General features: G+C 46.1%; 2 protein-coding genes across 3 annotated transcripts in view; both read right to left on the minus strand.

The window, feature by feature from the left end:
• LOC133424392 (GTPase IMAP family member 8-like) overlaps window positions 1–26521 on the minus strand; it is a 51929-nt gene that overhangs the window by 16117 nt on the left and 9291 nt on the right. The gene's annotated exons all lie outside the window — the stretch shown is intronic.
• On the minus strand, window positions 10502–25943 carry LOC133424275 (NLR family CARD domain-containing protein 3-like). The gene is made up of 5 exons (XM_061714776.1): window positions 24157–25943; window positions 23687–23860; window positions 19097–19267; window positions 18196–18245; window positions 10502–11094 (listed from the first exon to the last, which is right to left on the minus strand). Exons 1-5 carry the CDS (start codon window positions 25884–25886, stop codon window positions 10562–10564), a joined length of 2658 nt encoding a protein of 885 aa, XP_061570760.1. The 5' UTR covers window positions 25887–25943; the 3' UTR covers window positions 10502–10561.

A 26521-nucleotide genomic window follows, 5' to 3' on the forward strand; every position in this document is an offset into this window, starting at 1 on the left:
ACTTGTAAAAGTGAAAAATTAATAAAAATATTGTTAAAAAAAAATTCCTCCTAGGTCATTTACTTGTGTTTAAACAGGGATGAATGATGTGATCTGACACTGAAGTAACTTGTCATTGGAGTTTACTGTGAGTCTCTGGAAGTTCTTTGGTGTAAACTCTGTCATCAAGTTCATAGCGACCTTGAATGGCTTGAAACAAGGCCAGTGGACTTCCTGTTCTTTTGTTCTTTAAGGCATTTCACCTTTTATCCTAAAGGTTTCCTCAGTTCAAATTGATGAAACCTTTAAAAGTACATACCAAACACATACCTCTGAAAACCTCTGAATCTGTAATGCCAAGAATCGTTAGTAAAAGGTCGGAGTTTACCAGCCTTTACAGTTGTCAGGGTTTGAAAAATATTGTCCCCATATTTTAAAATTTTAAGTTTGTGAGGCAATGAGGTCAAGACCAGATCATCACCATAATAGCTACTGACATACCCAATAATAAAGTAAAAAAATAAGTAGCCCCATCCCTCCTTCTGATTTGTTTCTCTGAAGAAGTGGATATGACAATCTTGAAAGAAGTCCATAGCGCCACCTTTTGGTCAGGTATACATTTTTCATCACATTATGTGCTCTATTTCCTGTTTTCATTCATCCAATCACAATGAAATCTGCACGTATTATTGTCATACGGATCTTTATTGACTGTGTCATGTAACATGGTCATAAGTTGAACGTAGCTGCAATCATTCACCATTGAATGGGAACTCGTTGTTTGTCCTAGGACAGTGAAATTGCAGGATCAGATGCCTTTCAACAACAGAAAAATTCCACACATTCTAACAAATAGTGTATGAAGAAGTCTGTCACTGTTTATTTTTCAAAATATGAAATCATAACCAAATCAATGACAACGTTGTCAAGTCTAATTCACTTCAATCTTTGCACAGATGTTGTCGACTGCAATTAACGTGCTAATTTGACAACCCTAGCCAATGTGTTATATATTGGCTAAAATTTGTAGTTACAGAATAGCAGTGAAGGAAGGAGACCGAGCACAGACTTTTGCAAACAGAAGCTGGGACAAATATGTATAAAATAAACACAAACAACTTCTCTCATTCAAATGAATCGGAATTTATTTACACAAGTGTTAAAAGATGATGAAACAACACTTGGGAAAAATTCTGATGCTAAACTACACATCACATGAACAACAACTAAATAAACATTAAACACAAACCTCAGATCATCTAGGTGTGTGTGTGTGTGTGTGTGTGTGTGTGTGTGTGTGTGTGTGTGTGTGTGTGTGTGTGTGTGTGTGTGTGTGTGTGTGTGTGTGTGTGTGTGTGTGTGTGTGCGTGCGTGCGTGCGTGCGTGCGTGCGTGTGTGTGTGTGTGTGTGTGTGAGATCAGTCCGCTGATCCTCCTATTTGTGATTTTAATGTTATGGTGTCATTTTGAGCTGTATCTCCCAGGAATATTACAATATAATCTAAAGGATTTACATCATGAGACGTGTGGCATTTACTGTACTACAGGTAAAATGTTGTTTTAACTCATAAAACCTCCAATTTTAAAAATGATGAATGTCCTTTTACAGAATCAACATTAAAGAATGAAGTGAAACAGAATTATTTGTCCTGAGAAAGCTCACTCTTTCTGTGTCCGACACATCAGCAGATAACGTTGTAAAATAAATGTAATTATCAAGCTGCAAATCAAGAGCATTCTGATCTGAAACACTGACGAGGAAAAGCTCACATTACTACCTCTAAAAGCTTCTCATCTTTTCAGAGGGACACTAAATAAATCCAATCCAACAAGCACAGTGAACTGATGTTTTTGTACATGAATGTTTATTTTGGCAGACGGGCTTCAAGCAGGAAAATGTTCTTTTAAAATTTTGTTGTTGGCTCCCTCTGATGGTTTTCTATGAACACTGCAAACATAGAGATCTGACACATGATCCTCAATCCTGGAATCAGAATAAAGACGTTTCCAGAGGAGTCAGGGCTCCGTGGTCCAAAGAGATTAAAGTCAGGAGGTGTTGGCTTTCTTTTGTGGACACTTCGTTCAGGTTTTATTGTAAAAAATGGTGGAAACAGTTGAGAACAGCTGTTATTTTGTTCTGGTCCCCTGCTCAGCAAGATTATATTTCACCACAATCCTGCCCTTGTAATTATTTTCTGAAACATTCGTTATGTTGTAGAAAGGCTGGTTCAGGAAGGTGCAGAAATCAAGAGTCCGGCTCTCAAATTTAGTGTTTGGCCTGATTTCAATTAGGGACCACAAAATTATCTTCCATAAGAGAAGATGTACGTTTGTGTGACGCTGAGCTGTGGAATCACTATAGTTTACTGTATGTTGTGCCACAAAGGGGATGCTGGTTCAGTTATCAAAGAGTTATTAATGATTGTCCTTCTGCAATTATTAATAATTAATAAAGTAGATTATTTATCATATTGAATTATAAAAATGAATTAATCAAAACGGCGCACCACCTGATATAATCAGGAAAATGATAACTAAACAGCCAAATCAGTCTCAAGGTAAGTTATTCCTCAGAATAATAATGAAGGAGGAGTCTGAGCACAGACCTTTGCAACCAGCAGTTGTGACAAATATGTGTAAAATAAGCACAAACAACTTCGCTCATTCAAATTAATCAGAATTTATTTACAAAAGTGTTAAAAGATGAAAAAACAACACTTAGGATCAATTCTGATGGCTAAACTACACAAAAACTACTAACTAACAGTAAGCACAAACTTCAGATTATATGTGTGTGTGTGTGTGTGTGTGTGTGTGTGTGTGTGTGTGTGTGTGTGTGTGTGTGTGTGTGTGTGTGTGTGTGTGTGTGTGTGTGTGTGTGTGTGTGTGTGTGTGTGTGTGTGTGTGTGTCTCCAGCCATCCATCCATTTTCCGGCGCTTATCCGGAACCGGGTCGCGTGGGCAGCAGTCTCAGCAGAGATGCCCAGACTTCCTTCACCCCAGACACTTCCTCCAGCTCTTCCTCCAGCTCTTCCGAGGGGAGTCCGAGACGTTCCCAGGCCAGCCGAGAGACATAGGGCCAATCCCAATACACCCCCTACTTTCTACCACTAACCCCTAAAAATGAAGTCACAAACCTTAGGGCCCTTGTAATCTTCCCTAGGGATTGGGACACCACTTGCTACGTCACTGCGTGGTTTACGTTCGGGTATGTAAGCGACTGCGTAGTTACGTTTGCACATACGTCACACCATATCAGGGCCAAAAGCTGTTTTAATTTCCACTGTAGTGCTGTTAATATGCCACTTTATTAAGTTTTAATATTTTTTCAGGCGTAAAAGTAACCGTTAAGATCCCCAACCTGGGCTCAGTTTATCCAAATAACCCTGTTAAGAAATTTGCTCCGACGTTTTCGGGAGGATATCTAGAGCCGTCGGCTCGGGAACTGATTTATGGTTCCGTGTTAAATCGACGTTGGTGTAACGCGGAACCATAAATCAGCCTTTATTCTGGCGTGATCTTCGCAACAACGGGCAAACGAGTGATTATGTACATTCACTGAATGAATATTATGAAAGTAAAATATATATTTCTCGCTACAAATGTAATCAAAACACATTTTTAACTAACTCAAAATATTGATTTTATTCACTAAAAAATAAGAAATGTCCGCCATGTTGTTTTTTTTTGATTGTCTGCAAATGATGACGTAAAGCATTCTGGGAAATTTTTCTGGCCCTCGGTCAGCGAGTCAGCATCTGAAATCCCTCGCTGTGAAGGGCTAGATTCATACATCCTAGCCCTCATTATGCCCACTAGCCCTACATGCAAAGAGGAATTGGGACACCACTACCCTCACGGGAACGTGCAAAATTTAGGGGTAGTGCTGAAAAGTAGGACTAGGGGGGGATTGGGACTGGGCCATAGTCTCTCCCAGCGTGTCCTGGGTCTTCCCCGGGGTCTCCTCCCGGTGGGACATTCCTGGAACTCCTCCCTAGGGAGGTGTCCAAGAGGATCCGATACAGATTTTGTCTCATCCAGTGAAAACAAACTCGGAGGCTTTATGGCCAAGATAAGAGTGTGTGTGTGTGAGGGGGGTTAGTAGGAGTGAATGAGAGGGGAAAAGTAAAACCCAAGACACTAGAATACCTTTTCACTACCAGAAAACTAAGTTCTTCTGATGTTTCCCACACAGAGACGCACCCATGTGAAACTGACTTCACATGTGCGCACTGGTCATTTAACTGAGAAATGAGGAAGTTACAGTGGCGTAGCCACGGGTGTGCCAGGGTGTGCCACTGCCACCCACAGAGACAGCTGGCACACCCAAAAATTTGATGCATTTTTTTTGTTTTTTTGTTATAGTCTTCTAGGCTCTAGTATGTAATCATGATGTTCAAAATAATTCAAAATAAAAAATCTTATTTTCGCATGTAAAAATCCCCCGTCAGGCGATGTGTCGCGGCACCTGGACTGTTAGACAACTCATCAAAGGGAGGGTGGATGGCGGACATGAGTTCCCGTCCATTATTGAAGTCTTAGACCCCTGCGACAAAGATCTTTTATCCAAGATTAACTGTTTGCATCGTATTCTGATAGCATTGCCTGTTACAAGTTGCTCCGTGGAGCCTTTTTTTTCAGTCGTCAACAGGATCAGAGCCATCAGAGCGACGACACTCACAGAGAGACTGAGGAGCCTCTCGTTGCTCATGTTTGAAAAAGACTGATGAAATAATAAATGCATTCAAGGCCAAGCCACGCAGTCTTGCCCTTTTAATTGAGAGCTGTGCAGTTGGCACAGGTAAGCAGCAATATGGTTGTCTTTTACTCTGCTGCTTTGCAATATAAAACCAGTGGCGCAAAAAGTGGGTATGCACTATATGCAGCGCATCGGGGCGCCACGCTAGGAGGGGGCCAAAGCGACGGGGGGAAAAATGATTTGGAGCGAGGCCGGCTCTACGCAGGGGCAAGAAGGGGCAGAGCCCCCTTAAATAAATGTGTTGCCCCCTAAAATCTAAATTTTAGAAGTTGAGAAAGCACATTTCAATATACTCAAAAAATTAATATACATTACAAGTTGACAAAATGATCTGCAGTAGTGGAAAAATCAGCCGAAAAAGGGTCACACACGACACAGTGTCGGCTTCCCTCTCATCTCTCTGTCCCTCCGCTGTGCCCTGTGTCTCCGCAGCACAAACACACACATGCACACACCCCTCAGCAGCCTGCTCAGCTACCCAGTGACTTAAATGGCAATGCACCATCTCAGCCAATACTGGGTAGCTACCCAAAGCGTGCATTTGGTACAACATTGAATCTCGAATGAAGTCCATACCGCCACCTTTTGGTCAGGTATACATTTTTCATCACATTATGTGCTCTATTTCCTGTTTTCATTCATCCAATCACAATGAAATCTGCACGTATTATTGTCATACGGATCTTTATTGACTGTGTCATGTATCGTAGTCATAAGTTGAACATAGCTGCAATCATTCACCATTTAAGGGGAACTCTGGATTTCTGGTACCTATACAAGAAATTGTAAAAAATCAGCCGTTTGTCCTAGGACAGTGAAATTGCAGGATCAGATGCCTTTCAACAACAGAAAAATTCTTTGTCAAGTCTAATTCACTTCAATCTTTGCACAGATGTTGTCAACTGCAATTAACGTGCTAATTTGACACCCCTAGCCAATATGTTATATATTGGCTAAAATTTGTAGTTACAGAATAGCAGTGAAGGAAGGAGACCGAGCAAAGACTTTTGCAACCAGCAGCTGCGACAAATATGTATAAAATAAACACAAACAACTTCTCTCATTCAAATGAAACAGAATTTATTTACACAAGTGATAATAATTCAATTCAATTCAATTTTATTTATATAGCGTCTAATACAACAGAGTTGTCTCTAGACGCTTTCCAGAGACCCATACCCAGAACATGACCCCCGAGCAATTATTATATAAACAATGGCAGGTAAAAACTCCCCTAGTGGGAGAAAAACCTTAAGCCAAACAGTGGCAAGGAAAAACTCCCCTTTAGGAGGGAAGAAACCTTGAGCAGGACCAGGCTCATAAGGGGGGACCCTCCTGCCGAGGGCCAGACTGGTGGGTCAGGGACGGCAACAGCACAGCAGGCAGGTGGAAGCAGCAACGGGATGACCAGGGGTGGGGACCGCAGGCCAGCACGCAGCTCCCGAAGCTCCGGCCCAATCAGCAAGTCCCAGGTTGGGGTGCAGGGTCAGGGAAAGACTTGTGCTCCGTAATGCAAGCTACAAGCCACCCACGACCACCTGCAGGTTCCGGTGTCCGGCAAAGGATGCTGCAACATGGACAAAAGAGAGAAAAGGGAGGAGAAGAGGGGGCCAGCACAAGAAACTACAGGAGCAACTCTGACACACTAAAGTTTACACTACCTAGAGATTTACCAACACCAGCTAGAGGTTTACTAAACACTAACTATAGGCTTTTACTAAACAGAAATGTTTTAAGTTTAGTTTTAAAGGTGGAGGTGGTGTCAGCCTCCTTAACCCAGATTGGAAGTTGGTTCCAAAGTAATGGTGCCTGATAGCAGAACGCCCGCCCTCCAAATCTACATTTGGATACTCTAGGAACTACGAGTAAACCTGCACTCTGAGAACGGAGAGCTCTGACAGGAACATAAGGCACTATACTTAATATAACACTTGGGATAAATTCTGATGCTAAAGTACACATAAACAACAACTAACTAAACATTAACACAGACTTCAGATCATCTATGTGTGTGTGTGTGTGTGTGTGTGTGTGTGTGTGTGTGTGTGTGTGTGTGTGTGTGTGTGTGTGTGTGTGTGTGTGTGTGTGTGTGTTTGTGTGTGTGTGTGTGTGCGTGTGTGTGTGTGTGCGTGTGTGTGTGTGTGTGTAAGGGAGAGAGGGGGTGAAGGCTGATTATGATATGAGCACCTGTCTTTGTCATATGTGAGTGCGACCAAGATATGATACTTAACGGTGGGAGATTGAAAGACTGGGGGTGTGGTCTTCTAGACCTTGGAGAATAAAAGGGGACAAACACGAGAGCTTGTTGGAAGCAGAAATGACTTTTGTTGCAGTTCCTCAACTGACCAAAAGCTAGTTAATCTGCATTCACCCCCACTTTAAAATGTCCAATTTTACAGCAAAAAAGAGACACATAAACTGACTGGTAAGAAAAAAAAATGTATAATTTGGCACATAGGCGCCGGAACCGTGGGTGCTTCGGGGCCCGAGCACCCACGGAGATGGCCGAGCAAGCGAGCCCCCATGTCAACACTCACTGATTGGCTAAAGCGGTTTTCACACAGAACGCGCACAGCGGCAGCCGCCGCCGGCTTTCCCATTCATTGTGTATGTGCTGCCATCGCGCAAGGGCGCGCGCAACAGGGCGCACGCCGCTGAATTTGCGCGGCGGCAAAGGGTGCAAGACGGCACAAAGCGGCTTCACCTAGAACGCGGTGTGCGCCGCGCACACCGCCGGGGTGGGCGCAGAGACGGCGCAAGGTGGGTGCAGAGCAAGAAGCACAGCAGGGCGAGCCTGCGCGCATCGCGTACATATTTGTTGCAAGTTGCTTGGCGACCGAAAAAAAGTTTTTCCGGTCTGGCGCCGTTTTCCCACTCGTTTGGACGTACAGTAGCTACAGCTCGGTTTGCAAAATGCATCTGTCCCTGCTTCAAAGAAAAGCCCTGGCTTTAGTTCTTCTTCTTCTGAGGAGGAGGAGACGAGCAGCAGCAGCAAGGAGGGGATGGGTCCATGAAATCCTCATGAGAAGACAGGATTTGGGGAAACACAGGCTCGTTCGGAAGCTACAGCTCCATGATGACCAGGTCTACTTCAGGCTGAATCATATTTTATTAAAAAACCTTTCTGAACTATGTTGAGGATTTTTAGCTCATGTCAGTCATCTAGATTTTTATATTGAGTGGACATGTAGTAAAGTATGTACTTCAGTTTGCAAAAGTATTGACACGTGGTCTTTTCATAACCATATATTGATAAATGATTCAATTGATCCTGATATGAGTCATGGAAATGCTATATTTTATTTTAAATGAACATTTTATTGTTAAAAGAGCAAAAGAATATCACATTTCTACCACTTTTAAACACACCAGGTATGTCCAAATTTTGGGAGATTTCTCTCCACTTTTGTCCCTTTTTATTGATGCCCCTATAGGCCTGCAGTCTCATCCCACAGTTCCTCACACAGACTCACAGCCAAGATCATTCTTTCTTCCATCTTGATCGTCTCTGATCTACAAGCTGAAAGTTTTTTTTTCTCCCTCCAGCACCTTCTCTCCTATTGGACACCGCCGAGATGCCTTCACAGGGCGCACAATGAAATAAAACATTTTCCATTCGCAGCGGCAGCTTGCACCGTCTTGCGCCCTTTGCCGCCGCTCAAACCCGGCGGTGTGCGCCCTGTTGCGCGTCGCCGACCTCGGCGCAAAGCCCTGCACCCTTGCTGCACATACACAATGGATGGGAAAGCCGGCGACAGCTGCTGTTGGTGCCGTTGGTGACACTGGAGCAGGGAAACATCAAAAACATGCAGGACAGCGGCTCTCGAGGACCAGGAATGAGGACCACTGTTGTAGAACAGAGACGATCAAGATGGAAGAAAGAATGATCTTGGTTATGAACTATAGAACTATAGCCTCCTTTTTCTCAGATGAACATCCGAATTTGTTTAGATATTGATTATTATTTGTGTGTGCGTGTGTGTGTGTGTGTGTGTGTGTGTGTGTGTGTGTGTGTGTGTGTGTGTGTGTGTGTGCGTGCGGCGTTCATGTCCGTTACCGCTGTTGAATCTATGTTGCTGAATTGCTGAATCTCGTGCGAAACGACACTACATGACATCCAGCACCCACCAGCAAAAACATAATTCGGCGCCTATGATTTGGCATATCCTGCTGAAAAAGTTGACCAAAGAATTAATCGACAGTTAAGTGTTTCGTATTTTTAACAAAATATAATGTTAAACTCTCCAAAGCTGCTCATAATCTCAGTGTGAAACTCTAAATTTGTACACTGTTAGATGTGGAGAGAAACGCTTCTCACTATGTTTATTTTGTAAGAAACTTAAACATAAAAGGGGGGGTGTTTTCAGCGCATGACCAATCGCAAGCATGGAGAAGTCCGCTGTCAGAGCCGCTTATTTCAGTAGCGAAGAGCAAACAATAATTTTACGGAAATATGATGAGTATAGGCATATAATACAGGCAAAAAGCAACACAGTTGCAGCTGCAAAATGCAGGAAAGACAGCTGGCAAAAGATCGCTGACTGTATAAATGCGTAAGTTCATAGGGATATAAACATCACTGCCCCATCATTAGGGCATAAGTAGATCTGACTATAATTACAGTTGTCTATTCTGTTAAATGCATGGTTTGCTTAGATGTATTCGTATGGCGTGTATGACAATTGTAGCCTCATTCGTTCAGCTGCAACCCCAGCGGAGTGAAATGCACATGGGAGCAAATAAAAAATAAATATAAAAACATAATTCAAAGCGGTAAGTAGGCTCACTTTCATATCTTAGAAGTACAACAAGTACAAGGCTTTAGTGTTTCTATCACTCTCTGTTTTAGGATGATATCAGTATACAAAAGCACAATGAAATAGCATTGACTTGCAGCAAACAGAAAAAAAAATGACAAGAAGAAGATCGGAGGGATCCTCTCACGATCCGCGCACCGAGCTCCACTGGATTCTCTTCGAAAGGGCATGCCATTTTCCAAGAGAGCTGATTGGTCAGTGGGCGGTGCTTTTATACCCGGCGATCTGTATCTCGAACATAACCTGCTCCGGAGCAGGTTAGCTGTTCAGCATAAGTTACCATGGCGATGTACCCCGGTAAGAAGTGAACCACCGTCGTAGTCCTGAAAACCCAGGGTTAAACCTGAAGTTACCTCGCTAACCCCAAATCCCGCTTCGTAGTACAGGCCCCAGGAGTCCATCATGTATCCAGCAAAAAATGTCCCATCGGGGCAGGAAGGCTCCCTTGTCCCCTGACTTCTCGTCGCAAAAATTTGGTCAATTGTGCTGAGAAACCAGTTAACCAATTCCATGATTGTAGAGAGTTTCGGAGGATGTGAAAAGAGAGGCTCTAGAGTGACAGGACAAAAAGCAGCAGCTCTGCAGCTCAGCTGAACTGAGCTGCAGAGAAACAACATGCTGCTGTTCACCGTGAAGCTCTGACTGGAAACAGACAGAAGAACAACATGTGGATCCTGGAATAACAGCAGCTTCCACCTTTAATTCAATTCAATTCAATTCAATTTTATTTATATAGCGTCTAATACAACAGATGTTGTCTCTAGACGCTTTCCAGAGATCCAGAACATGAACATAAACATAAACATAAACATAAACATAAACATAAACATAAACCCCCTTTAAAGGACTGGAAGAGGAAGAAATTCCAAGGAATCATTCAGAACAGTTTCACCAACATGTGATTCAGGTGTTCTGATGGAAACAGAGACAGACATGTACAGTACAGACTCAACTATCTGTCCAACAGAGACAGTTTCTCTGACAGGAGGAGACTCTGGAGACTGAACTCAACACAGAGACGCTGAAGAACCAGAACCGGGCCAGAACCAGAACCCAGGATAGAGAGGTTCAGTGAATGTGGTGTTGAAGGTGTAGAGGTGGTTCAGTCTGTCAGAGGAGATGCTGTAGAAGGACAGAGTTCCAGCAGCAACGTCCACATACACTGCTACTCTGTCAGAGACTGAGGAAGAGGAGGAGGAAGATGTTACTCTGTTATTGTGCCAGACATGGTACCGGCCATCACCAGAACAGAACAGACTCCAGGAATGATCGTTCCTTCCAAACCTACAGTCATCAGAGTCTCCTTTCCTTCTGATTCTTCCGTAACTCACTGATACAGAAACTTCTCCTCTCCTCTGGAACTCCCAGTAACAGCGACCCGTCAGAACTTCTCTACACAGCAGCTGAGGACAGGGATCAAACCTGTCTGGATGATCAGGATATGACTGATCCTCCTCCACAAACATCATCTTCCTGTTGTTGTCAGACAGTTTGATGCGTTTGTTGACTGTGTTTGTGTCGGTGGTGAGTTGACAGGAATCTGATGGAGAGAACAAACAAACCAGCTGCAGTTATTATTGATCTGTCATTGATCATTGATGGACTCATGAATGAGTGATGTGTCACTGACACAGTGTCAGTGTGAAGATGGTTGAACGTGTGAATGAAATAAAAACACTGTTATAAATTCCCTTATAAGTAAGCTGATACCAGAATATAAGCTGTTAATTTGTTAAATATAAAGCTGTTAATTTGCTAAATATAATTTATATTAATGTTTGATTTAAACAGGTTAATTTTATATTCAGGTATGTTTAGTTCAGTCTGTTTTGAGTCAGGCTATTATCGGGCAGCTAAGTTTAGGTTTGGGGTCCTCGGAACCTCGCGTGTGTGTGCTCAGAGTAAAATGTGTGTAACTCCCGACCGGCTGCAGAAAACTTTACATAAACAAAAGTCAAACGGAAAAACGGTGTCTTTATTCCCTAACCGGAGTACGTCCACGGGTGAAGAGTCCCAGCACATCAGTTTCATCTTATAGTTCTTCAATATTGGTCCTTCGAGCCGGATTTCTTCACTCGCGGCGGAGAAATGGACACACCGATTACAACCACGGCGGGCAGCGGCGCGCTGAGAGCCTGAAGCCGACAGTTTCCAGCTCGCCTCGAAAGCTACCAGGTTAGCCTGCCACGGTCCCTCATTCCTCATGGTGCCCGCGCCGAAGATGAAAGAGAACGCGTCGGCGCTCAGCAGCTGCAGTCACTCAGCCTCCAGACCGAGTCTGTGAGGACCGCGGACCAGCCGCACGGAGCGCACGCGGCCCCTGAACGTCTCTTAAGCCCGCGAACAGCCCACGAGGGGAGCGAGTGGAACATGGCGATGCATATCAGAGACTTGTCCAGCCAGCTAACAGGCCATATGAGCCGGCCATCGGTGACGCCCGCGGAGCGGAGCTATCAGAGCAGCCATGGTTCTCCTGTCCTACAGCCACCAGCTCATCTCGACCAGAGCATCCCGTCATATCAGTCACCCTGGTTAAGTGATGTAGTGGTTCACAGCACCCCTCAGCCTCAGCCATCCAGCCTGCAGCTTGGACCAGCTAGACTGCTTCAACACGAGCCACACCTGTCTACGCTGCCACATACCACCTCTGCAGCATTAAAGCTTCAAGCAGCAACGACTCCTATGCTGGGTAGTAGACAGGATAACTACATACTGACGCAGTCTCTGCCATCAGCTGTGTCATCTGCATGGGCACCACGCCCCTCCACGATGCTGAACGTATCCATGCTGCAGCCTACTACTCAAGCATCACAAGCAGTGAGTTATTCAAGTGCACAGATAGCAGCTACATCTGGCTACCAGCTTAATCAGCCCCCTACACAGACTGTTAATAATGTACAGGACAGAGTGCCACCAGCTCTACAGCTGCAATACCTGCCCCTGCAGACAACACCAGTAAATCCAGCATCAGTGCAGCAACACACCCCATTCATGTCTGCAGCCCCGGTGCAGCAACACACTCCACTTATGGTTGCACAGCCAGCGTATCAATCCCCCCAGATGGCAACCGCTGCATATTCTGCACCACAACCAGTATACCAGCTACCATTGCCAGCGCAGAACCAACAGCTGCAACTCTACCAGCCGCTGCCTCCACCTTCAACCCAGCCAGCCTATCAACTGGTGTCTCCCCCTGCTGGTTCCCCGCTGCAACAGCACGTGTCGGTTCTACAGGCTCAGTACAGCCCCCAGTCTCAGTATACACCACTGCAGGTACCGTACACCGTCCAGTCCCCCAGACAGCCTGTTCCAGTACCTGAACTGCCTAAGTTGGTGCATGACAGTGAGAGAGAGTTTGCTGACTTAAAAATGGCGCTGGATCACCTGCTCAATCCGCACACTGAACTTTCTGAACATTACAAATACCGTGTGCTTATGGAACGCTTGGTCCTGGACGAAGCCAAGCTAATAGCTCAGTCATGCAGACACTATTTACAACCCTACAGCGCCGCCATGCAGGCTTTGCAGAGACAGTATGGGCAGCCGCATCAGCTGGCACAAAGTGAGATTGCAGCCATCTTGAACTCTCCTGATCTCAAATCTGGGGATCCAAAGGCCTTCCAGAGCTTCGCCCTCAACGTTGATCTGCTGGTGGGAATGCTAACTTCATTGGAAGGGCAAAATGGGATGGAAGTGATGTCTACTGGTCATGTCGACCGACTACTAAGCAAACTCCCCAGACACATGAGAGACAATTTTGTGGAGCATCTGCAGATCCAAGGGCGCCTCAGCACCAGCAGCCTGAACCCATACAACCTCAGAGACCTCGCAGAGTGGCTAAAGGTGAAGGCAGAAGCTCAGAGACTGTCCGCAAAGATGGCACAGCGCCACCGAGCTGAAGGAGCGCAGCCTGCCAAGAGAGACAGATCTGTCCCTACTCCCCGGGCTCGGACTCAGCCTGTCTCTGTGTATCACGGTTCAGACCAGCCCAGATCAGCTGATATGTCTCGGCCAGCAGCAAAACAACAGACATTTAAAAGGATGTGTCTCTTCTGCAAGAGTACAGAGCACTACCTGTCACAGTGTCCAGATATTATTAAACGCTCAAAACAGGAAATCGAGAAGTGGATAGCAGAGGGCAAGCGCTGTCGCAGCTGTGGACGTACTAACCACGACCAAGAGAGCTGCACTTTAAAGAAACCATGCGGTGAGTGTCAGGAGATCCACCTGAGAGTGCTGCATGATGTCACCAGGCCGGGCCCCCATGTCTACCTCATCACACCAAAAGACTGCACCTCAGCTCCCCACTCGATGCAAGGAGGAAAAGTATACCTCAAGGTGGTGCCAATCATCATCAGTCATGGGACCAAATCACTGCAGACTTATGCAATCCTCGACGACGGGGCTGAACGCACCATAATACTTCCGGCTGCAGTTCGAGACCTGGGGCTCAGAGGCAGAGCGGAGTCCCTCACCCTGCGGACTGTTCGTCAGGATGTTGTTCACCTCACTGGAGCATCAGTTGACTTTCAGGTGGCCTCCCCAGCATCACCATCAGAACAGCATTTGGTCGAGAGGGCCTACACCGCAGGTCGGCTCAGCCTGACAGAACAATCCTATCCAGTAGCAGCGCTCCAGAGACGGTACCGCCACCTGCAAGGGTTACAACTGCAGAGCTTCAACAAGGTACAACCACTGCTGCTCATCGGTGCAGATTACACTCACCTGATTACTGCCACAGAACCCGTGAGGTTCGGCCCAAGGGGAGGACCCGTAGCCATCCGCACAGCACTCGGTTGGACGCTGCAGGGTCCAGATGGTTCACAGCCCCCCGCTGCATCATGCTACTACACCGCCTTCAAGCCAGCACCAGATGACATCTACCAACACGTCGAACGGCTCTGGCAGCTTGATGTGCTCCCATTCCGCAGTGAGCGGTTAGCAGTGCGGTCCCGCCTGGACCAGGAAGCGGTTGGTGTCCTGGAAGCACGCACTACGAGAGTGAAGGTTGGTGACACGCTTCGCTACGCTACACCTCTGCTCCGGGTAAAGGGTGCACCACCACTAAAGGCAGATGTTGAAGCAGTGATGCCAAAGCTACGCAGTACAGAGAGACGACTACTTAAAGACCCTGTCAAAGCTAAGATGTATGAAGCAGAGATCCAGAAGCTCATAGATGGTGGGTGTGTCACAAAGCTCCAAGAGGGAGAAGGAAACAGCTGCGGCGAGTCCTGGTTCATCCCTCATCACCTGGTCCATCACAATGGTAAACATCGCCTGGTCTTTGACTGTTCCTTTAACCATGGTGGTCTCTCCCTTAATGAGCAGCTCCTCCCAGGTCCAACCCTCGGACCATCTCTCATCGGGGTCCTCCTGCGGTTCCGCCAGCACGCTGTCGCCATCAGTGGAGACATCCGAGCCATGTTCCACCAGGTTCGGCTTCTACCGGAGGACCAGCCGCTGCTGAGGTTTGTTTGGAGAAACCTGCAGAGGGAGAAGGAGCCTGATGTCTACCAATGGCAAGTCCTGCCATTTGGTACCACGAGCAGCCCGTGTTGCGCAACATTTGCTCTGCAAAAGCACGTCAAAGAAAGTGCTGCAGGAAATGAAGACATCCTGCAGTCTGTCGAACAGGCTTTCTACGTGGACAATTGTCTTCAGAGCCTGTCAACGACTGGGTCAGCCAAGCTTCTGGTGGACAAGATGCGACGGTGTCTGGCTTCGGGAGGATTCGAGATTCGACAGTGGGCAAGTAACTTTTCATGTGTCATCTCCCATTTGCCTTCCAGTGCCAGATCTGAGAGCACGGAGCTGTGGCTGGCTGAGAAGAGTAACGATCTACAGGAGCCAGCTCTTGGTCTGCGGTGGTCCTGTCCATCTGATCGCCTCGGTTACAAGCCGAAACCTCCAGAGGGTGAGACCCCCACTATGCGTTACATATATAAAGTGCTCGCCCGCCAGTATGATCCGCTCGGGATCATTATCCCGTACACGACACGGGCCAAGATCCTCGTCCAGAGACTGTGGGCGAAGAAGAGGAGCTGGGATGACCCGAACCTCCCACCTGAGATCCTCCAGGCCTGGTCCAGCTGGGAGAGAGAACTCCCCGAGCTGGCCAACATCTCCATCCCTCGAACATATGCACCACTGGAGCTCGCTACTGACACCACTGAGTATACTCTCCATGTTTTCTGTGACTCATCTGAGCAGGCATACGGTTCAGTGGCGTACCTCACCACAAGAAGTGATGGCACCGTTCACGTCTCATTCGTTATGGCGAGGTCGAGGGTGGCCCCAAAGCGCCAGCAGTCGATGCCACGATTGGAGCTCTGTGCAGCGCTGACAGGAGCCCAGCTGTCCTCCCTCATCCACAAAGAACTCACCCTGTGTGTTGCCTAGACCTTCTTATGGACTGATTCCACAACAGTTCTCACCTGGCTAACATCTCAGTCGTGCAGGTTCAAGGTCTTCGTTGGGACCCGGGTTTCAGAGATCCAGGAATTGACGGCCTCACACACCTGGAGGTATGTGGATACAGCTAATAATCCAGCTGATGATCTCACACGTGGCAAGACGTTAGCTGAGCTGGCAGCACCAAATCGTTGGATCCAGGGACCAGCATTCCTTCGCCATCCACCAGATGAGTGGCCATCATATCCTAACACCACAGAGCCAGAGGACAGCAGTGAGGTAAAACAAAGTGTTTTTTGTGCTCTCACACAGACAAACTCACCACTCAATATCCCAGACATCTTCCAATTCAGCAGCTGGAGAGAGCTGGTTAAGGCTACTCAGCAGTCTCTTCACGGGGCGGCGGCTGACCCTGCATCGCCTCTGTGTGACCTTCGAGATGCAGAAGTCCACCTGCTGAAGACCAGCCAAGCGGACTGCTTCCCCGACGACATCAAATGCCTCAGAGCCGGCAGGCCCGTGCCCCGCAGCAGCAGGCTGAGTACGCTCGCTCCAGAGTTAGACCCCACAACAGGTCTTATACGGGTTGGGGGACGCCTGCGTCGTTTAGGCAGCTGCAGCCCCACCGACATTCACCCAATACTGCTGGATCCACATCAGGCAGTTACCATCCTCCTCATAAAAGAGATGGATGCTCAACTGCACCACCCGGGGCCTGACAGGGTGTTTGCGGAGATGAGGCGCTACTACTGGATTCTGCGGGGAAGGCAGGCTATTAAAAAGTATCAGAGAGCCTGCGCTGGTTGCATGAAGTGGAGAGGGAAGCCAGTGGTGCCAAGAATGGCAGACCTGCCCTCTGCGCGTCTGCGGCTGCTCAAGCCTCCGTTATTCTCAACAGGCGTGGACTGCTTCGGGCCGTACATGGTTAAGGCTGGGAGGCGAAGTGAAAAGCGCTGGGGAATTATTTTCAAATGCCTCACGACGAGATGTATACATCTGGATCTGCTCACCAGCCTCGACTCAGATGCTTTCCTCCTAGCACTGAGACGGTTCATCGCACGGAGAGGCACCCCCTTTGAGATCCTCTCTGACCAGGGGACTAACTTCTGAGGCGCGGATAAGGAGCTGAAAGAGGCCTTCGCAGCGATGGAGTCACAGCTGCAGGAGAGGCTTGCAGAAAAGCAGATTAAGTTCTGTTTTAACCCACCAGCATCTCCCCACTTCGGTGGTGCCTGGGAGCGTGAGATTCAATCAGTTAAGAAATCCCTGCAGGTGGTCATAAGCGCACAAGTGCTCCAAGAAGAAATTCTGCTCACGCTCCTCATCGAGGTGGAAGGCATCCTCAATGCCAAGCCGTTAGGATACGTATCCTCAGATGTGGCCGATCCAGACCCGGTGACGCCAAGCATGTTGTTGATGGGGCGGCAGGATGCCTCTCTCCCACAAGTCACCTATGCTCCTGACACCCTCACCAGGAGACGCTGGCGTCATTGCCAGATGATGGCGGACCACTTCTGGACACAGTTCATCAGGAACTACTTACCTACTCTCCAAACACGCCAGAGGTGGCGCCAACACGCAGATCATCTCCTCCTGGACACCTTTGTGATGATTGTCGATCCTCAGCTTCCACGTGCTCACTGGCCGATGGGGAAGGTGGTCAAGCTGAATGCAAGTGATGATGGATGCATCAGGACGGCTGAAGTCAGAGTGGGCGAGAAGACTTACCTGAGACCGGTGGCTCGGCTGGTCCAGCTGTCAGCTCTTCCTGAAGATAATCCTACTTAAAGGACTTTTGGGGAGGGAATTTATGTTTGTTTCAAAATAGCCATGCTATTTAGGGGGCGGCTGTTATAAATTCCCTTATAAGTAAGCTGATACCAGAATATAAGCTGTTAATTTGTTAAATATAAAGCTGTTAATTTGCTAAATATAATTTATATTAATGTTTGATTTAAACAGGTTAATTTTATATTCAGGTATGTTTAGTTCAGTCTGTTTTGAGTCAGGCTATTATCGGGCAGCTAAGTTTAGGTTTGGGGTCCTCGGAACCTCGCGTGTGTGTGCTCAGAGTAAAATGTGTGTAACTCCCGACCGGCTGCAGAAAACTTTACATAAACAAAAGTCAAACGGAAAAACGGTGTCTTTATTCCCTAACCGGAGTACGTCCACGGGTGAAGAGTCCCAGCACATCAGTTTCATCTTATAGTTCTTCAATAAACACACTTACACTTCCTCAGACCTCCTGGTGTCATCCATCGTTGTCCAACAGGCTCCAACCTGAAAGGAGGAGGGGGGTCAGACCAGCACAGTCTCTTTCAGCAAACATGGACATTACATGGCTCTCACACACTGATGAAGGAACAGTCCAACACTTGGACAGATGCACTTGAATGCAGCATCTCTGAAGTCCTGTCCTGTGGTCGTCACCTTCCAGCACAGTTTCAACACATTCTTTTCATCTGATTTAATCTCTGCTGAATCAGCAGCAGGAGGAGACCGTGTCATGGATGAGTGAAGGTGCAGCTGTTATTGTTCTGTGACGGGCCTGAAAACCACACTGCTGTGGTTCTGGGATGTTTACTGGGTCAAGAACGGCTCAGAGTTGTGAACTGCATCTATCAGCTCTGCTGCAGCACCAGATGAGCTGCAGCAGCTCCATCTGCTCAAAGATCTCTGCTCAAAGTTTCATGGAAAACATTCAGACATTATATGGTTTGTAACAAAATGCCAACAGCTGTAAAGAACAGGATGGAAGAGCGATGTATAAAACATGTAAATGCAGATGAAAGGGTCGCATCTCTTTTGTAATGTATACCTTCCTCTACGAGGACTAGCATCCACCTGTCAGGTGCAGGTACCTGTATCAGTCCCGACTAATTCACCAATAAAAGAAGCATAACAGCATATTTCCTCAGACTCAACTGTCCAACTCTCCTGATTGCACATCAGCTAAAATGAACTTTGGTACTTTGGTACTTTAGTACATGTGTTGTATTTTGTTAAGGATCTGTATTTTACTCTGTGCAATTAATAAACATTTCCACAACAAAATCCAGAGAGCCATAAAGATGATGTCCACAACAACACCATGAAGAGTCCAGCACACTGATGTCCTTCTGTCTTCCTACCTGAGAGTTTCCAGTCTCCAGCGGGGATCCTCCAGTCTAGACAGAAGCTTCCCTGCTGACTCTCCTGGATGGTTGTAGCTCAGGTCCAGCTCTCTCAGGTGGGAGGGGTTGGAGCTCAGAGCTGAGACCAGAGAAGCACAGCCTTCTTCTGAGATCAGACAGTCTGAGAGCCTGCAGACACACAACACAACACACATGCAGAGACTCTGAGAGAACTTCTCTGAGACTAAAGCTGACTCTGTCCTCCTGTTCACCTGATGATGGAGCTGAAGGAAAAGTCAGAAGATCAGCAGAAACAGATCAACAATCCTTCAGTATCAACCACAGTTGTAACGGTCACCAATTGAACACTTGGTGGATTCTGACCTGAGAGACTCCAGGTGACAGTGTGGACTCTCCAGTCCAGGACACAGCTTCTTCAGTCCTGAATCTTGCAGGTCGTTGTGACTCAGGTCCAGTTCTGTCAGACTGGAGGACTGAGAGCTGAGAACTGAGGACAGAAGTGGACAGATGTTCCCTGAGAGCTTACAGTCACTCAACCTGCAGAGGAGAATAAAGAGAGATCATGAGGTTATTTAGGAACGTTTGTGTATTTCATGTAAGACAACTCAAAGTGCTTAAAGTAAAAACATTTTAAAAAAACAACTTAATAATGTAAGAATTTAAATGAAGTAATTAAAGATAGACATAAGTCAATAAAAAGGTTTTCAACTTGACTTAAGCCTATAGAGTTTCAGCATCCCTGTACCAGACAAAACACCAGAAATTCATTCATTTGTCGAGGCGGACATCATCAACATCCTGTTGCCTCCATTAGAAGTAACTTAAAACAGAAGACAATGAATCACAGAGCGATGGTGGTGTGGAGTGAATTACCAGACCTTTGGACTTTATATAATATGATAAGCTTTAAGAAGAAGCTCAAGTTATTTTTGTTTATACAAGGACAATAAAATTGACTTTTAAGAATTGAGCTATTAATCTGTTTATTGTGTTGACACTGTTTCCTTTTCCTCTATTTCTTTTGTGTTTGTGTGTGTAGTTTTGCTGAAGGTGGTGTTAAAATGTGAACAACACATGATTATTTGTTCTATCTCACACTGTCCAGAAAGTTGTTGTGTTGTTGAAAAATGGAAAATATTTTTTACTCTTTTTAAATTGAGCTATTCATTTGATTTTTCTTAACATATTGTTTGAGAGTGTGATGAGAAAATGTAAATCCTGACTTTCAAAAGAGGAAATGTAGAGTCATAATGCCATTGTGCTGATTATAATGTTGTCTTTTACTTTTAGGACGTGTCCCAGTGTTTGTTGTCTCTGAGTTTTGAGCATGTATGTTAATGTATTTTAATTAATGATAATGTTGTAGTTCAGCTGATGATTCTGATGAGACCCCAGAGAAACTGCTGTGAAAGGTCAGCAGCCAACGGGGATCTAATAAAACAACCAAACAAACAGTTGTAACGGTCACCAGTTGAACACTTGGTGGATTCTGACCTGAGAGACTCCAGGTGACAGTGTGGACTCTCCAGTCCAGGATGCAGCTTCTTCAGTCCTGAATTCTGCAGGTGGTTGGTACTCAGGTCCAGTTCTGTCAGACTGGAGGACTGAGAGCTGAGAACTGAGGACAGAAGTGGACAGATGTTCTTTGAGAGGTTACAACCACTCAACCTGCAGAGGAGATTAAAGAGAGATCATGAGGTCATTTAGGAAAGTTTGTCTATTACATTTCATGTACAAGACAACTCAAAGTGCTTAGAATAAAAACATTTTAAAAATTGAATAAAAAATTTAAGAATTTAAAAGCAGAAATTAAAGACAGACACAGATTAGTAAATAAAAATGTTTTCAACTTGACTTAAGGCTATAGAGAGTTTCAGCAGCCCCTTTTCAACCTTTCCCCGACCCTGCACCCCAACCTGGGACTTGATGATTGGGCCGGAGCTTCGGGAGCTGCGTGCTGGCCTGCGGTCCCCACCCCTGGTCATCCCGTTGCTGCTTCCACCTGCCTGCTGTGCTGTTGCCGTCCCTGACCCACCAGTCTGGCCCTCGGCAGGAGGGTCCCCCCTTACGAGCCTGGTCCTGCTCAAGGTTTCTTCCCTCCTAAAGGGTAGTTTTTCCTTGCCACTGTTTGGCTTAAGGTTTTTCTCCCACTAGGGGAGTTTTTACCTGCCATTGTTTATGTAATAACTGCTCGGGGGTCATGTTCTGGGTATGGGTCTCTGGAAAGCGTCTAGAGACAACTCTGTTGTATTAGACGCTATATAAATAAAATTGAATTGAAAATTGAATTGAATTGATGCATTCTGGGAGTTTGTTCCACAGGTGAGGAGCAGAAGCTGAACGCTGACTCATCATGTTTGTTTCTAACTCTGGTGACAGAAAGCGGGCGTGTCCCTGACGACATGAGGGTTTTGGTTGGTTCATCATGGACCAGGAGATCAGAGATGTATTTTGATCCAAAATCAGGTGAAGAGAAAATGTACTGTTTTGGTGTAAAACATTTATTAAGAAATGACCCTGTGCTATGCTTAACTACAGGTGATGTAGTGATAGAGCAAGTAACAGAAGTGAAGGTATTAGATTTGATTAAACAGGTGATACACGCATCCGTCTTGTGAAATGTAGATTATTTCTCTGTGATTTGGTCCAGTACAACCAAACGTAACCTGGCCAGGCTGCAGGTAAATCAGAACAAAGCAGCTGGCTGAGTCATTCATCGCCTTTATCAGACCAGTGGAAGTAATGAATCCCCATCCATCCTGGTTAAGTGGAGAATGTAGGAGGCAATATTCATTGATGAGTTTAATCAATAAAGTAGTTATGACTAAAACACCAGAGACACTCTACAGAAGATTATCATTTTTGTGACACACACAATAATTGGTCGAGGCGGACATCAGCAGGTCATTTTCTGTTGCCTCCATGTAGAAGTAACTTAAAACAGAAGAATCACAGAGTGATGGTAGTGTGGAGTGAATTACCAGATCTTTGGACTTTAGATAATATGATTCGCTTTAAGAAGAAGCTCAAGTTATTTTTGTTTACTCATGAGAATAAAATGGACTGTTAAGAATTGAGCTATTAATCTGTTTATTGTGTTGACACTGTTTCCTTTTCCTCTATTTATTTTGTGTTTGTGTGTGTAGTTTTGCTGAAGGGGGTGTTAAAATGTGAACAGCACATGATGTTTGTTCTATCTCACACTGTCCAGAAAGTTGTTGTGTTGTCGATAAATGGAAAATATTTTTTATTCTTTTTTAATTGAGCTAAGGATTTGATTTTATCTTGTTTGTGATGAGAAAATATAAATCCTGGCTTTCAAAAGAGGAAATATCGAATATCGAAATATCTAGACGCTTTCCAGAGACCCAGAACATGAACATAAACATAAACCCCCGAGCAATTATTACATAAACAATGGCAGGTAAAAACTCCCCTAGTGGGAGAAAAGCCTTAAGTCAAATTGTGGCAAGAAAAACTCCCCTTTAGGAGGGAAGAAACCTTGAGCAGGACCTGGATCATAAGGGGGGACCCTCCTGCCGGAGGCCAGACTGGGGGTCGGGGACGTCAACAGCACACAGCAGGCAGGTGGAAGCAGCAGCGGGATGACCGGGGGTGGGGGGTGGGGGGGTGAGGGGGTGGCGCAGGCAGGCGGAAGCAGCAGTGGGGTGACCATAGGGGGAGGGGGTGGGGGGTGTGCGCAGGCATGTCATGTGGAAGCAGCAGCGGGATGACCAGAGAGGGTGGGGGGGTGGGGGGGGGGGGGGGGCAGGCAGGTGGAAGCAGCAACGGGATGACCGGGGGGGGGGGGGGGTGTGTGCCCGGGACCGGCCAGCACGCAGCTCCCGAAGCTCCCGAAGCCTGCAAACATGCACAAAACAGAAAAAAAAAGGGGGGCAGCACAAGAAACTACAGGAGCGATGGACAAAAATGATGGCTATGAGATACTTATGATAAATAAAAATGGAAATGGAGAAGAGAGGAAGGGAAGAGGAGAGGAGAAGGGTGAGAGGCACCGCCCAGTGGATCATATCGGTGTCTCCCTGCAGCATAGGCCTATAGCAGCATATCTACCGCAAAGCTATATTTGAGACTAACTATTATAGTCTTGTTCTATAGCTGCAACTATGACTACTGACTCTAACACACTAGAGTTTACACTACCTAGAGATTTACCAACACCAGCTAGAGGTTTACTAAACACTAACTATAGGCTTTACTAAACAGAAAGGTTTTAAATTTAGTTTTAAAGATGGAGGTGGTGTCAGCCTCCTTAACCCAGATTGGAAGTTGGTTCAATAGTAACGGTGCCTGATAGCAGAACGCCCGCCCTCCAAATCTACATTTAGATACTCTAGGAGTATCCAAATGTTTTTACTTATAGGAGGTGTCCTAGTGTTTGTTGTCTCTGAGTTGTGAGCATTTTGTTTATGTATTTTAATTAATGATAATGTTGTAGTTCAGCTGATGATTCTGATGAGACCCCAGAGAAACTGCTGTGAAAGGTCAGCAGCCAACGGGGATCTAATAAAACAACCAAACAAACAGTTGTAACGGTCCACAGTTGAACACTTGGTGGATTCTGACCTGAGAGACTCCAGGTGACAGTGTGGACTCTCCAGTCCAGGACACAGCTTCTTCAGTCCTGAATCCTGCAGGTCGTTGTTACTCAGGTCCAGTTCTGTCAGACTGGAGGACTGAGAGCGGAGAACTGAGGACAGAAGTGGACAGATGTTCTTTGAGAGGTTACAACCACTCAACCTGCAGAGGAGATTAAACAGAGATCATGAGTTCATTTAAAAGTTGATTATGTCATTTAACAAAGAAATAAATTATATATCAATAAATACTGATTATTTCAACTAATAATCAATAAGTATTCATCATAGTGATCACTGCATTTCTCTTCTCTACATGTAAAGTTTCCTGAGATGAATCATTGAGGAGAACTGGTCCCACATGAACCTGAACTTAGTTGAACAGTGAATTTAATGGTGTCCTCCAAGAACACAACATGTGATTGTAACTAAAACAGATGTGTCCGTGTTCGTCCTTACACAGCTTTCTTGGAGGCTTTGACCACCGGCAGCAGCCTCCGTAGAACCTCCTCTGAAGCTGAGTATTTCTTCAGGTCAAACACCTCCAGATCTTCTGATGACAGTAAGATGAAGCCCAGAGCCGACCACTGAGCAAGAGACAGTTTATGTGTGGAGAGACGTCCTAACCTCAGGGGCCATTGGACATCCTTCACCAGAGAACCAGCGTTCAGTTCATTCAGACAGTGGAACAGGTTGATGCTTTTCTCTGCAGACAGATCCCCACTGATCTTCTTCTGGATGTATTCAACTGTTTCCTGATTGTTCTGTGCTATTCTTTGTTTTGGCTCCAACAGACCTCGTAGGAGAGTCTGATTGGTCTCCAGTGAAAGACCCAGGAGGAAGCGGAGGAACAAGTCCAGGTGTCCGTTTGGACTCTGTAAGGCCTTGCGCACAGCACTCCGATAGAGGTCAGTTTCTGTGTTTCTTTGTTCCTCCAGCAGGTTGACTCCAGAGCTGGTGAAGGTCCGATGGACATGAAGAGCAGCCAGAAACTCCTGGACACTCAGATGGATGAAGCAGAAGACCTGATCCTGGTACAGGCTGCTCTCCTCTCTAAAGATCTGGGTGAACACTCCTGAGTACACTGAAGCCTGTCTGACATCGATGCCACACTCTCTCAGGTCTGATTCATAGAAGATCAGGTTTCCTTTCTGCAGCTGCTCAAAAGCCAGTTTTCCCAGAGACTCCACCATCTTCCTGCTCTCTGGACTCCAGTGTGGATCCGTCCCAGCTCCTCCGTCATACTTGACCTTCTTCTGTTTGACCTGGACCACCAGGAAGTGGATGTACATCTCAGTCATGGTCTTGGGCAGCTCCCCTCCCTCTCTGGTTTCCAGGACTTTCTCCAGGACCGTAGCAGTGATCCAGCAGAAGACTGGGATGTGGCACATGATGTGGAGGCTCCGTGATGTCTTGATGTGGGAGATGATCCTGCTAGTCTGCTCCTCTTCTCTGAACCTCTTCCTGAAGTATTCCTCCTTCTGGGGGTCAGTGAACCCTCTGACTTCTGTCACCATGGAGACACACTCAGGAGGGATCTGATTGGCTGCTGCGGGTCGTGTGGTGATCCAGAGACGAGCAGAAGGAAGCAGGTTCCCCCTGATGAGGTTTGTCAGCAGCACATCCACTGAGGTGGACTCTGTAACATCAGTCACAACCTCATTGTTTTGGAAGTCCAGAGGAAGCCGACTCTCATCCAGACCGTCAAAGATGAACACGACCTGGAACTCTTCAAAGCTGCACATTTCTCTGGTGTCAGTGAAGAAGTGATGAACAAGTTCCATCAAACTGAACTTTCTCTCTTTCAGCACATTCAGCTCTCTGAAGGTGAATGGAAGCAGGAACTGGATGTCATGGTTGGTTCTGCCTTCAGCCCAGTCCAGAGTGAACTTCTGTGTTAGGACTGTTTTCCCGATGCCGGCCACTCCCTTCGTCATCACTGTTCTGATTGGTTCATCTCTTCCAGGTGGGAGTTTAAAGATGTCTTCCTGTCTGATGGTTGTTTCTGCTCTGTCTGGTTTTCTGGAAGCTGCTTCAATCTGTCTGACTTCATGTTCATCGTTGACCTCTCCAGTCCCTCCCTCTGTGATGTAGAGCTCTGTGTAGATCTGCTTCAGAAGGGTTGGGTTTCCTGCTTTAACAATCCCCTCAAACACACACTCGGACTTCTTCTTCAGCTTAGACTTCATCCGCTTTTTACAAACTTTAGCAAAAGTACCTTAATAAAAGTGGAAAAAAGAAAGCAATTAGTGTTTCATGAAGTTCAACTTAATTCTCCTCAAGAATCAGGATGTGAACCGACACTGATCGACTCTAATGTTACGATGAGCTGTCCAATATTGAGTAGAATCACTTTTACCAAAAACCAAAACACCTCTGAACATTCAGGACGTGGAAGTGACAAGAACATCTGGGGGTCCTGGAGTAAAAAGTACCAGGATTTTAGCAGTACAGCCCTGATGGGTTGTGGGTTTGTGGGTTGTTGTGTTCTTGTTATTGTTGTGGTGTCTCTGAAGTGGATTTTCCAGGTTTAGGATTTGAAAACACCAGAAGATGATCTGATCAAATAATCTGTAGAACCATCAAGACAATCTGGAGTTCAGCAGGATTCCTGGAAGAGGAAAACCAGGACTACAATCTTCCAGTTATCTTGTGGTGCGGGTCAGTTGAACATACACATCAGGCACCATACCTATGTAACCAACTTCCAATCTGGGTTAAGGAGGCTGACACCACCTCCACCTTTAAAACTAAACTGAAAACATTTCTGTTTAGTAAAGCCTATAGTTAGTGTTTAGTAAACCTCTAGCTGGTGTTGGGGTCG

The sequence above is a fragment of the Cololabis saira genome, chromosome 23 (genome assembly GCF_033807715.1).
Source record: "Cololabis saira isolate AMF1-May2022 chromosome 23, fColSai1.1, whole genome shotgun sequence".
Classification (NCBI taxonomy): Eukaryota; Metazoa; Chordata; class Actinopteri; order Beloniformes; family Belonidae; genus Cololabis; species Cololabis saira.